This window comes from Eupeodes corollae, chromosome 3 (genome assembly GCF_945859685.1).
Source record: "Eupeodes corollae chromosome 3, idEupCoro1.1, whole genome shotgun sequence".
NCBI lineage: Eukaryota > Metazoa > Arthropoda > Insecta > Diptera > Syrphidae > Eupeodes > Eupeodes corollae.
In genome coordinates, this window is record NC_079149.1 from 22,915,581 (window position 1) to 22,929,241 (window position 13,661).

The 13,661-nt window shown below is 35.8% G+C and overlaps 1 protein-coding gene across 3 annotated transcripts in view; it reads right to left on the reverse strand.

Annotated features, from left to right (window-relative positions):
* Nucleotides 1-13,661, reverse strand: part of LOC129949971 (uncharacterized) — a 286,002-nt gene that overhangs the window by 137,940 nt on the left and 134,401 nt on the right. For all 3 annotated transcript variants that reach the window (XM_056061724.1, XM_056061723.1, XM_056061722.1), the window contains exons 4-5: nucleotides 7,752-7,829; nucleotides 7,405-7,544 (exon numbers count right to left, since the gene is read on the reverse strand). In XM_056061724.1, coding sequence (XP_055917699.1) covers nucleotides 7,405-7,544; nucleotides 7,752-7,829 — 218 coding nt within the window. The remainder of the gene's footprint in view (nucleotides 1-7,404; nucleotides 7,545-7,751; nucleotides 7,830-13,661) is intronic.

The following is a 13,661-nucleotide window of genomic DNA, read 5'->3' on the forward strand; positions in this document are numbered from 1 at the left end:
CTTTGGTTCTTAAGTTTTCCAAACTCCATATGTGGGATATTCGAAAAATGTTTGAAAATGAAAGATTAATAACTAATCGAAAAGGGGTTCAGTTCGATCCAATCGTTGAATTCATTTAAATTCATCACAATCTTTAGGTAAATCATGTGTGGGATATTCATTTGTGGGATATTCACAAAAAAACTCGAAACTTTTAAATATTTTGTATCCTTGGAAATTTTGTGTAGCCCGATTTTTACACTCTGTTCCCATGTTCCCAAAGTCTCAGCTACTTTACGTACATTCAATTTATGTTTTTAAATTAAATCGGTGAAGTCTTGAAAAATGCTAGTTCTGTTAGTAGTTAAGTTTCTAAAAGGTTGGTCCTTATGCTGTATGGGCTTAGAACGTGGGATATTCACAAAAAACAAAAGTTATTATCAAATAAATGATGTTCACTCATGTGGAAGAATTTCAACATTTTTCCGTCCCTTAAATTTTTAGGGATATTCACTAAAAGCACAAAAAATTAGCTACTTTTAATGGCTCTTAAGCAACACTTAATTAAAGAATTTATGCTTAGCTAACAGGCAAAACTAAAGAAACTTTTGTCTCAAATAGAATTGGGCAACCGAAAGCCATCTGGCTGGGATGCTTGCCAGTTACCTTGCAGCAAATTCTTTTACCATGGAGCGAAGACAACAACAGTTCGAGCTCCCCGTAGTGAATCTAAGTTAGAGAGGCTTGCATATCAAACGTCGAATTTGTGCCAGCGCTTTGAGCAGATTGAGGGAAGATCACGCCAAGTTCAAACACGTGCATCTTCTCGACGAAGGCGATATAGTTCTACACGAGACAGTCTTAAAGGTTTCTGTTGGTTTCCCACAGGTTCGGTGAAAAAGCGACAAAAAGTCGCCAACCATGTGCTTACAACGTGGCGGGAAACTAAAGAGCCGAACTCATGTTGAGACGAATGAGTTTGGCACACCTTCATACCGTATTTTCGTCTACGATAGTCTTACTGCACGAAATTTTTTAATCGACACAGGCACCGACGTATCGATTATTCCTCCAACTAAACACAACTGTATTTTTCCGACAGCAAGTAAAACCAAGATCTATGCAGCGAACGGTACGGACATGAAATCTTATGGCCAGCAGCGATTGGTTATCTAGGGTCTAAGACGAAGTTTGCGGTGATTACAGGCGGTTGGGTATTTGTCTGCAATAACAGTTGCAGAAAATACCTAATGCTCAAAGTACAGGATTTTGGACACATCGTTCACGGCTAAAAGAGCTTACAACCAGGACATCTGGGTGAAGGAACGCATTACAGACATTTCAGCGCCTCATCGATCCAATACTCCCAGGACTCTATTTCACAGGAGCTTTTATCGACGACATCCTTGTGGCATCTGAGAATATGCAACAGAAAAAAGAACACCTCCGTACTGTCTTTGAATGAATGACAGCCTCACGGTTAACCTAGCGAAATGTGTTTTTGGGAAAACCGAGGTACACTTCTTGGGATACCTGGTTGTTATAGAGGGTATTAAGCCGTTACCAATCAAAGTGAAAGGCATAGTTAATTACGAAAAGCCAACAATAGCCAAGGACCTACGTCGATTTTTGGCAATGATACATTTATACCAAATGCCGTCAATATACAAAATCGTCTACAGTGTTTGATTGAGGGTAACGTCAAAATTGATAAGAGACTTTTGAAGTGGACTCCCGATGCCGAAAATGCTTTCGAGCAATACAAAACCACGCACTGTGATGTAGCTATGCTTATTCATTCTGCAAAAAATGGAGTGTTTTCAATGGCAGTCGACACCTCTGATTTTTCATCGGAGCAACCAGGCCACTTGCTTTTTTCTCAAAACAGCTATCTGAATTACAAAGGAGACACTCAACATATGATCGGGAGCTGCTGGCTATTATTAAACGAATCAAACACTTCCGAAACTATTTGAAAGAGCGTGAATTCGCGATATATACTGATCATAAACCGCTTATTTTTGTATTTCAGCAGAAGACCGACAAGGCATCACATAGACAAGGAAGACAACTAGAGTTTATTAGCCAGTTTTCAATTGACATCCACTTGTTGTGAAAAAAGAGAACATCATTCCCGACCTTTTATCCAGGATTGCTGACCACAAAACCGGGTATCGGTTTCGATCAGTTGGCTGAGGACCAAAAGGCGGATCCTGAGCTGAAAAATCTGTTGATTGACAACAAATCTTCACTGGTTCTTAAAAATGTCATGAATTTGAATACAACTGGTGATCTCATATGCGATGTATCAGGATTTCGAAAAATTGTCTTAGAAAATATTCATGGGTTGTCTCAAGGTGGAATACGAGCACCAACAAAAGTGCTGCAACAAAAATTTGCATGGCCCAGTATGCGAAAAGAATCAGCAAGTTTTGTGAAAAACTGTACTGCGTGACAGCGTTCTAAGATCCAGCGAGCATCACTACAGAAATTCGAAGAGCCGTTTGAACATATCCATGTGGATAAAGTTGGTCCGTTACCATCATCGAACTGATTTTGTTATTTATTGACAATAATCGATCGACAGAGCATATGGCTTGAAGCTATACCCATTATGGACATCACGTGTGAGACTATTGCAAAAGCGCTAATTACAACGGACCGTGGCAGACAGTTTGAGTCAGGCCAGTTCAGGCAGCTCAACAACGTTCTAGGAGTAAAGCATTTGAAAACAACATCGTAAAATCCACGAGCAAACGGCATGATGGAGAGATGGCATCGTTCCCTGAAAGCTGCGCTCAAAACAAAAATGACAGCTAGTTGGTCGGAAGAACTTCCTCTTATTATACTTGGGTTGCGCGTAACCTGCAAAAAGGACTTGAACGCATCCCCCGCTGAAATAGTTTATGGTAAGACTTTAAAAGTTCCAGGTGAATATTTCGCTCCAAGGAAAGAAAACGTACACGATCCCGAGTTTATGCTCAACTTCTCAAACACTTTTACAACTCTGGGCAAACATTTTTTATTCAACCAGCGCTGTCAAGCTGTAAGTATGTTTTTGTTAGAGTTGACGGCGTTGGGAAGCCTCTGCAAGCACCATATAATGGACCGTTTTTTGTTAAACAACGAAGCGATAAACATTTTAAAATTCTCATTAACGGCAACATCGAAAAAGTTTCTATAGACCGTCTAAAGTCAGCGTATGTTGTTCCTGAAGAGCCAACAGAAGTCGAAGGCATCATTTTACCATCAACAACACCTTCTAAATATAGGACCCGAGCCGGACGGGTAGTGAAACTACGAGTTTACACTGCCCTTAGAGTGGAGGAGAAGTAGTGTGGTGACTTCCCACCGCAGGGGCAACACTTGCCAACTTATCGACAGCTACATCTGTTATGTATGAATAAATAAGCTACACCGAATGTTTTACTTCTGTTACTTCTGTTGTTCTTCTCAGCGGTAAACTGCGGTAAAGCGAACGGATCACAGCGCTAAAAAAGCCAAAGCTAAATACCATTATAATTAAAAAATCTTTAACCTCATTTTTGAATTAAAATTACATTTGTATATTAAAAAGTAGTTTTTTTATTTTTCATTTCGGAAAGCTACAGACTTTTATAGTTCAAATCGATTCAATTATTAACTTCCCATAGGAAGTCATTGTAATGGGTCCGATTTGTCAAATTGAAATTTTTTACATTTCTCGACGTTTCAAGGTCCCTAGAGTCGAAATAAAAGATCTTTTTAACATTGTCTGGGCGTGCGTCTGTGCGTACGTTCGCAAAGTTTATTTTCGTCGACCATAGCTCAAGAACCAGAAGAGATATCGACTTCAAATAAATTTTGTTATACAGATAATAATGCAGAAAGATGCAGAAAGGGCTTTCAGGGGTTTTTCAGGTTTTTTTTTATAACTGCAATTTAAAAAAAGGTCAACATTTTGTTTAACCCTAAATATCTTACGAACCAATAATGCTAGAGACCTGAATTAAATTTTATATTATATATTGTAACGTGATACCAAACAAGTATATTTTTTGAAAGAAATCCAATTAACGTTTTTTTTATAAATACAAAAAAATTGTCACCTCGAAAATTTAAGGAATAAAAAATTATTTTATCTCCAGAACTATTTTCTGCAACGAAAAATCTTGTTTTTAAAATCTGGTTAAATTTTGAGCATAAAATATTTACATTTTTTTTATAAAAATTAAAAACCTAAAAAAAATTAATAAAAATTGATAAAAATAGATTTTCGACCCAAATATCTTTTCAAAACTTTGAGATATTCGCTTTAAACTACTTTTATCTTTCAAAAAATATTATTGTCAACATTCAGTTAAATTTTTAGAAAAATCTAATAGACAGTTTTTTTTTACAAAAAATAAAAACCTAACCAAAAAAGAAAACTAAAATTTTATGAAAAAAAATGTACTTAATTCAAATAGCTTGTAAAAATTAAAAATATTGTCTTCCAACTCTTATTTCACAGACAATATTGTTTGGATATTAAGTAGTTTTTTTTATAAAAATTCAACAGTCCGTTTTTTTCATACCAAAAATAAAATCCACAAAAAAAGTACGCCAATCTGGAAAATTGATGTTCGGTTCTTTATATCTCTCAAGTTAATTTCATTCATCCAATGAGTTAAAATTTAAGAAATGATTTATTTTTTACATGATAAACATGATTATTATATACCCTTCTTTTGGGACGTTCAAAATCAGACCATCGCAACCAACCACACATTAAAAAAAAAAGTTAACTGGTTCCAGATATATGTTTAACAACAAAGCAAATTTCAATTAATGTGTCGGGTTTTTTAAAGACATGCATCCCTTCCTTTAAGGGATACTCAACAATGTGCATTAAATCTATAAAAGGCCAAATAATTGACAATAAACCTTAACTTATCTGAGTTATTTTCTCAACTATTGTATGATATTTATGTTCTGAGTGTGTATTTCAATAATTTGCTTTGAGCTTATAATATGTGGGCTATTCATAAAATAGAGGCCGTATTAAAAGTCGGAAACAATCAAAAAAGTTCGATTGAAAAATTAAATTCGATAGTAAGAGTCTTTCAACTTCTTTGTAACTCTTCTATTGGACAGTCACAAAATATTAAAAGAGTCACTTACATAAAAGAGCACATAACTCTAAAAACATGTTCTTGTATTTTATTTTATTAGTATAGCAAGTTTTTTCAAGGCCTCAAAGTGTTTTAAGAATTATTATATCTAAAAAAAATATATTCAATCGGATTAGTCAGCCAAATTGGAAAGTTTGCAGCAATAAAGTTTCTTAACGTTAAAAAGCAGACATTTTACTTACTAATCATCGTTGGGATATTCGCAAAACGAGTACATTTTCAAAGGTCACTCTATTATTTTTAAAACCGTTCTTCGTAATGAATTTTCTTACTTCTTTATGAAGTTATGATGTTAGTTTTTTGCAAATTAATTTCTTCATTTCCCCCAAATTGATTGAAAATCCCCATATGTGGGCTAATGTCCAGCTGTGTTCAAAAATTTGAAGCATTGGTTTAATTCATAAAAATGTTTAATTTACTCGACATTTTGCAAGTTCATTTAACAAATTGTTAAGTAAAATGGTCATATTGTCTAATTAATTTTTCTTAAATGCAAACTGATTTCTAAAGTCTGTTTTTAGTTGTGTGGCCTTAAAATGTAATATGTACTATATTAGCTAAAAAATGAAAAAATTTATTGAAACATGTTTATTGCATTAAGTAAATGTTTACTCATGTAGAATTTAATAATGTGCTATTAAATTCTCGCAAAATTTCCGATACTTTAATTTATGGGATATTCACACAAAACCAAACATGTGAGCTACTTTTAAATTACTATTTAAGTTTAAATGCTTTCAATTATTTTTCATCCTTGAAACATTTTTTGCCCCAATATTCTACTCTGTTCTCATATTCCCAAAGTCCTGGCTCATTTGCGCCTATAAAATCTAAGTCTGTAAATTCAAATAGTTGGGTCTTCAAAAATGCAAATCTTGTTAATTAAATTCCTAAGAAATGGGTTCTTTCGCTACATGGCCAAAATTCTTCCTGTCCTTAAATTTTTGGGATATTCACAAAAAGTACAAAATTTTAGCTATTTTAATGACTTTTAAAGTTCAAAATGGATTTAATTTTTTTTTATCCTTATAATACATGTTTTTCCTGAATATCCCACTCTCAAGTCCTCAAAGTCTAAGCTACTTTACCACCATAAAATCTATCTCTGTAAAATAAATTACTTGGTTCTAGAAATATATTTTAAGTAAATTCCTAAAAAGTTTGTTCTTTTGGTATTTGGCCAACGAAATATGTATATGTGGGATATCCATAAAAAAACTAAAGAAATAATCAAAAAAACTGTAATCTGTGTAGGTAAATGATAAGCGCTCAATTAGAAGAATTTAAAAAATGTGTTATAAATTATTGAACAAAAAATCCTGCCCTTACTTTTGGTGGATATTACAAAAAAACAACGAAATTTGAGCTTCTTAAAACTTGAATATCCCACTCTATTCTCTTGTCCGTTATGCCCTCCATCCTTTTACTTTTATGAAATCTACGTTTCTAAAGCACAAAATAGTTGATTCTTGAAAAATGCAACTTGAGTTACTTTTATTTCTTAAAAGTTGGCTTAAAACGTAATATGTGGGATATTCAAAAAAAAAAACGAAAGAATCTGGCGAAAAACCCTCAATTTGGTCACAAAAAAAGATGTTCACTCATAGAGAAGAATTTAAAGTTTAAATGGTTTCAATTATTTGGTTTCCTTCAAAAAAATTTCTAACCGAATATCCCACTCTGTTCTTAGGTATCCAAAGGCCCCCCTCTTTCTATAAATGAAATATATATTTCTTAATTAAAATGGTTGAGTCACGAAAAGTGCAACTTTTGAGCTTTATTTCATTTTGTTCTTCACAAAACCCTTCAGGTCTCTAATAAAACCTAAGAGCTTCAATATGATCGTTCTTTTTAACTTCCAAATTAGTTTTTTACCATCAAACATCTCGTCAATTTGTGTTTTTCACAGTTAAAATTGCTTTGGTAATTATGGGAGTGAGAACAATATCTATTCTGAATCCTGTACAAGAGCTTTAATTTGTATTTTTGTTTCTATTCGTTTTCTCTTACAACGAAAAGTAGTTTCAAAACCAAAACCATATTCAAAGCTAAAAAGTATTTCGAGCATAGAAGCCAGCGGAAACATACAATTTGTGTTTTGTGTATATACGGATAGAAAGTAGAACCTGCCATAATTAGTTTTGTTAATATTTTCCCCTTATTTTTCTGCCCTATAGTCGCAGTAGTGGCCTCATCCTTACAAACTTCCGGTTCCGTTACATGTATATAGCTAGTAGTGATGGTACACCCAATAATTTATAGCATTACTCACCTGAATACATTTCCGTCCGTTGGTGGTAGCGGTAGAATTGTTGGCTTTAAAGGTGGCAGCTTAAGTGGAAGACCCTCAGTTCCGGCGAGCACCATCGTAGCATCCACATCCGATAGCACAAAGAACGAATGCCAGTGAGTCTAGTTACCGTAAGTTTTTTTTTTTTTAATAGACGATGAAAAGATAAAAGATGAAAAAAATATAAAATAATTTTTAGTTATTTATCTGAGAGATGCCCGATTTGACTACACGAGTAAAAAAAGCAATCCTCCTCGACGTCGCGTCGTCGTGTAGTCGCCTCGTCCTGGAGTGAATGGAGCGGACCAGGCAGGTGGTGAAAAACTTACCTGCAGGAAAAGTGCACGAATAGCTTCTAGAATTTCCCTTGCTGATGGTTGCAATATTGATTGAAGAGTCGCATGGTACTTTGATATGAAAAAATATTTGAAAGAATAAAACAACAATAAAAATCAGAAAAACTAAAAGATATGTACATAAATATAGAAGTATAATAAAAAAGGGAACTATGAAGCCACCAATGAGATGCAATGGAGGAAAATAAATGATTCAGATGGAAATTCAAAGCTTAGGTGGAGTCTTTTTATTTTTTTTTTAACAAATTTTTTAAAGTACTTTGTGGGAAATTAAAATCAATACAGAGTAAAAATTTGAAAAGTGATGAGGAAAGTCTGAAAAAAAGTCTTTGTTTTTTTTTTGTTGGAAAGAAATAATTACCTATAAAATTTTGTTTGTTTTTATTAACTTCATGGCAAAAGAACTTCCCTATTCAAAATCGAGGTTCTAATGGTAATATACCTAAAAGTTGGCTGTAATCAAACCTATGCCTTTGTTTCATATCGATGTAGGCCATTCGGCTTTAATTCTCTACGGAATTCTGTACAAAATAAATCTTCTAAGTCTCTAGAAGTAAGATCTCCTAAAGGGTGGTTAATTTTGAATAAAACAAAAAAATGATCTAAGAAATTATGTTAATTTCTTTAAATTATTATAAAATGGGTATGGTTCAATTACGTGAAATAGGGATAACTTTTTGTCGTATTTTATTTGACGATATTTTTACAACTTTAGGTTTTTTTTGAAGAATCCAAAGGTGGAATGAATGAGGAGTGTATTAAGTTTATACTGCACACAAAAATGGATTAAGTTGATAAAAACAAGAAGGTCATATAAGTTTCTTATGTCACATGATTAGGGACAAGATCTAAATTTATCTTCAGTTGCCCATTATCCTCACACTGAAATTGTCATTGCGGGCGATTTCAATGTACACAATTCATCTTGGCTTCGTTATTCTGGTCAGTCAACACCGGAAGGAAGGTATGTTGAGATCTTTGCTGAGTTAAATCAATTAACCCAGCTTGTCGATGAGCCAACTCGAATCCCTGACGTTGCAGGTCAATCCGCCAACACCCTAGACTTGTTTCCTACTTCTGACCGTATCTGCAAATTTCTCATGTCAAAAAAACCCAGTTAAAGAAAAAACTCCTATGAGGGCAATATGAGAAAGCAAACTAAGACGGTCTCAATAAATTCTTCAGGAACTTTAACTGGTCACTATGCTTCCTCGATAGTGACGTGATTCCAGCGCAGATATGGTTACAAATTTAATTCTTTGTGGAATGAGAAATTTTATCCCGAACAGGGTAAAATCTATCAAACCCAAAGAGAACTCATGGTTTGATTCGAGCTGTAAAGAGGTTATTAGGATCAGGGATGCAAGTTTCCGTTGTTACAAAGCCAACCCGACTGAGGAAAACCGGAATAAGTTCAAACAAGCTAGAAAGACATGTAATGGTCATATTCGCCGAACCAAATTTTTGCATGATCAGAAATTAAGGCAAAAAATACTACAATGTCCCAAAGGTAGTAAAAATGTCTGGTCATTTGTAAAAAACGTACGAAACACCACGTCATCCTTGGTTCCAACGCTCGTCCACAATGACACTCCCTAGTAAGCTCGATATTGATAAAGCCAATTTGCTTGCAGCACAGTTTGCTGTTAATTCGTGTCATGAGTACTCCTGTTCTTGAGAGCGTAAATTATTCAATGGAACGAATCTTCTTTCGCACTCGTGCAATTGCAAGAGTACTGAAAGACCTTGACATACACAAATCCGCTGGTCCGGATAGTATCTCCCCAATTGTTCTGGAGAGGTGTTCTTCATCGCTTGTAAAACCACTGCATAAACTTTTCCATCTTTCCTACTCTACAGGTCTCTTTCCGAGCGGATGGAAAATAGAATTTGTCCAGCCTGTCCCTAAAAAAGGCGAATCCTCCTCTCTCTCTAACTATCGTCCAATAGCACTCACGTCCCTTCTTTCCAAGGTCATGGAAACGCTGATTAATTATCAGCTCAAGAAATATCTCGAAGAACGGAAGCTTCTTAATGGCTGACAGTATGGCTTTTGTAGCAATAGGTTCACTGGTGATCTCATGGTTCATCTCACCGAAGAGTGAAACAAATCTTTACATCGTTTTGGAGAAAGTAGATTATTGCACTTGATATTTCAAAAGCATTTGATAGAGTTTGGCACCAAGCTCTCTTATCAAAAATGCGTGCTTTTGGTATTGCTGAATCTCTTCTTCATTGAATTAGAAATTACCTTTCTAACCGTTCAATACAAGCTGTATTGGATGGTAACAAGTCTAAAATTCATAAAATAAATGCTGGTGTTCCCCAGGGCTCCGTTTTGTCTCCGACACTCTTTCTTATATTCATAAATGATCTTATGTCTGCCACTTCTAATCCATTAACCTGTTTCGCCGACGACAATACCCTCAGCTTCTCATACTCGTTTATAGATTCACATCCTTGTCCTTCGGATGTGGAACTTCAACGGCAACGTATGATAAGCTCATTAAATTCTGATCTTGACAGCATTGCACAATGGGGAATCAAAAACCGTGTAGAATTTAATGCTTCGAAAACTCAATGCTGTCTCCTGTCGTTAAAGCGTAACATACCCTAGATGCCACTATCTATGAGTGGCACTTGCATCCGAGAAACTAATCAACTGTCAGTACTTGGTATGTGTATCACAGATCACCTTTTATGGAACGATCATATATTTGATATTGCCAAAAATGCTGCCAGGTGCTTAGGATTTCTCCGACAGTGCAAGAAATTTTTTACCCTTTCTGATCTGGCTGTAATTTACAAAGCCTTCATCCATCCAAAGCTTGAATATAATTCACATATCTGGGCAGGTGCCCCCAAAACAAGTTTAAATCTCTTGGATAGAATACAAAAAGGGGCTTTAAAAATGAAAGGCGATAGAATTATAATCGAAACATTTACATCGCTAGAACACCGCCGGCCGCAATGTTTCTTGCCTTTCGTTGTTTTATCGATATTTTTACAAACAATGTTCTGTGAACTAGCCAGTTGCATTCCACCCCTTAAACAATTCAGCCGTAATACCCTCACTTCCAGGATTGCTCATCAGTTTACCCTTGAGCTTTGGAGCTCAATTTCGGTCGTACTGTCAAGTATAGAGATTCTTTCTTAAATCGCACATCGAGAATGTGGAATGCTTTAGCCAACTCTGTTTTTCCCTCCCATTTTGATGTTCAGAACTTTAAGACCAATGTGCATCGGTATCTCCTTTTTAATCCTTCCCTATTTTCGTAATGCTCGCACTGTGTTTAAATATAAACATATAAAGGGTACTAATAACCCCTTGAGTGCCTGCAAATTATAAAAAAAAAAAATCTGTAAGATCCCTTAAAGTAAAAAAAACAACAAAAAATCTTAAGGTTTAGGTAAATGCTCAGTTTATTGAATGGACTAAAACATTTTTTTGTAATATGTACTGCCTCCTGATTTCTATATTACTTCAAGTTACCTGTGGTGTATGGATTCATAAAATGCTGTCAGATAGTTGAGCGAAATTTGGGCCCAGGACCGTTTTATGGATTCAATAATCTCTTCGGTTTTTTGGTATTGTTTTCTTTCTTCGTAGACTTTTCTTTAAAGCACGTTTTTCATGATGTTCAAGTTAGGAGAATATGGGGCCATGTATCGGACAAATAGCTATGAAATGGTAAATATTGTCACGCTCATGTGCCTATAGCTGTCGCAGATAGTCTATTATTGAAATAATTTGTCGCATTAGTATTTAATGCGACAAATTACGACGTAGGTACACAACTTTCTTTGATGCTGTTGTGAGAGCCACATATTCTGCCTCTGTAGTACTTAAGGCCATGGAAATTTTCTTTTTGCTTCCCCATGTAATAGCGAGGAAAAAGGCGAAGCCATTGTACGACTTTCTGTCTACATTTTTCCACCCCATTCAGCATCTACGAAGCCCTTCAATTTTTCACCATTCTGAAAATAAGAAAGTTTAAAGTTAAGGGTTGAATTTAGGTACCTTAAAATGTGCTTTGCAGCCCTGAGCAAATACTCAAATACGTCAACGAGCCGATCAATGACTGAAACTGCTTCTGATCCACTTTGTTGCAATTGGAACAGTCATCGCACTTATTGAACTTAGTCCCAGGATCTAAAGGAGTTGTGCAGCTTCGGCATTCCTGCATTCCAAAATCATCAAGTAGATTGCGGATTAGCTGCTGTTTTTTGAGATTTTAATTCCGTTTAAACATTTCGTTAATTCCATTCCAAGGAAATGCTCAATAGTTCCTTTGTCGACAACCTCAAATCTACAACCAATTACGAACTTTATGTGGTCTAGTGTCTTGGAATCGGAGCACGCAAGCAAAATGCCATCAACGTACACAGCGACTATAATTGTTTCGGCAGGTCTTTTTAGCACGTACACACATGCATCTCCATGACACCTTTCAAACCCTAGGCCTCTCAAAAAGTTATTTAACTCCTCATTCCAGTTTCTTCCGGAATGCTTCAAGCCGTCCGCCTTCTTTAATCTGCACATCTTTTCTTTCTTGAATTCATCTATAAAATACTCAGGCTGATACATGTACACCTTCCCTTTAAATCTCCCATTCGAATCGAAGAATACCTCACCACAGGAGGACAAATTTCGGTGTAGTCAACCCCGTATATTAGGCTGCATCCCTTAGCAACCAAGCGCGCTTTATACAGGACCGCAAACCCATTTTTGTCATACTTTACATTGAATACCCATTTGGATTTAATAGGTCTACGATTTGCAGGCACATCCACCAACTCCCATGTCTCATTCTTCATCAGTGAGTCGAACTCAGGCACCATTGCTGCCTTCCACTTGTCTGCATCTGGGCCTTGCAGAGCTTCCTCAACGCTCGTTGGATTTTTCGGATTTACATTATGGATGCTTTCATTATACCTCAAAATCAAAATCAAATGGGGTGGCGCAACAGTCCGTTGTGAACCAGGGCCTAGTGACTTACAACTCTCAACCATTCCTGTGTGCGAGTAATGTTGTCAGGAATGGAGGGGACCTACAATTTTATGCCGAATCCGAACGGCTAGTTTGAGAAAGCACTTTTTCATGACAAGAATTACTCTTAAAGGATTTGTCAATTCCTCGCAAGAGGCAGTACCCGCGAAAATTATTTTTTTTAAATTATAGTAGCATAGGCAGGGATTGAACCCAAGACCCCTTGCATGACAGTCCAACGCACAAACCATCATGCCACGGGTACTACCTACTTTGCATAAAATTTGTATAGTTAACTTTCTTGGAGATTTTGAACTACGAGTATCATCATCATTTACAGCACTAACCTCACCATCGCCAACTGTATTATGTATTAGATTAACACCCGCACTACATGGCGTAGACGTTACATCAGCATCTGTTTGCTCGGCTTCTGATATAGGTTCACAATGGTCTTCTTTATCGAGGCACAAAGAAACCTTCTGGGACTCATTCGCATCATAAAAATCTTCTTCGTCAGAAAATTGTAGATCATTTTTTATTGGAGATGTAAAGCCTCCACTTTGGTGTCCAATATTAATCCCGAAAAATCATCATGAACGAAGGAACCTCACATCTCGTGCTACAATGACTGTTCTCTTACTTTGGTCGTAAAGGTATTCTTCTTTGATTCTTCTGCGTATCCTACCATTATGCACTCCTTTTTGGCATTTTATCTAGAACAATACCCTTTCTACCAAAAACCTCTAGATAGGAACAATTTGTTTTTTTACCACACCATGCCTCATATGGTTTCAGATCAAGGAGCAACTTTGTTGGTGAACGGTTTCCCAGGTATACGGTAGTGTTTATAGCCTCTGCCCAGAGAAATTCAGGTATAGAACAATCTATTA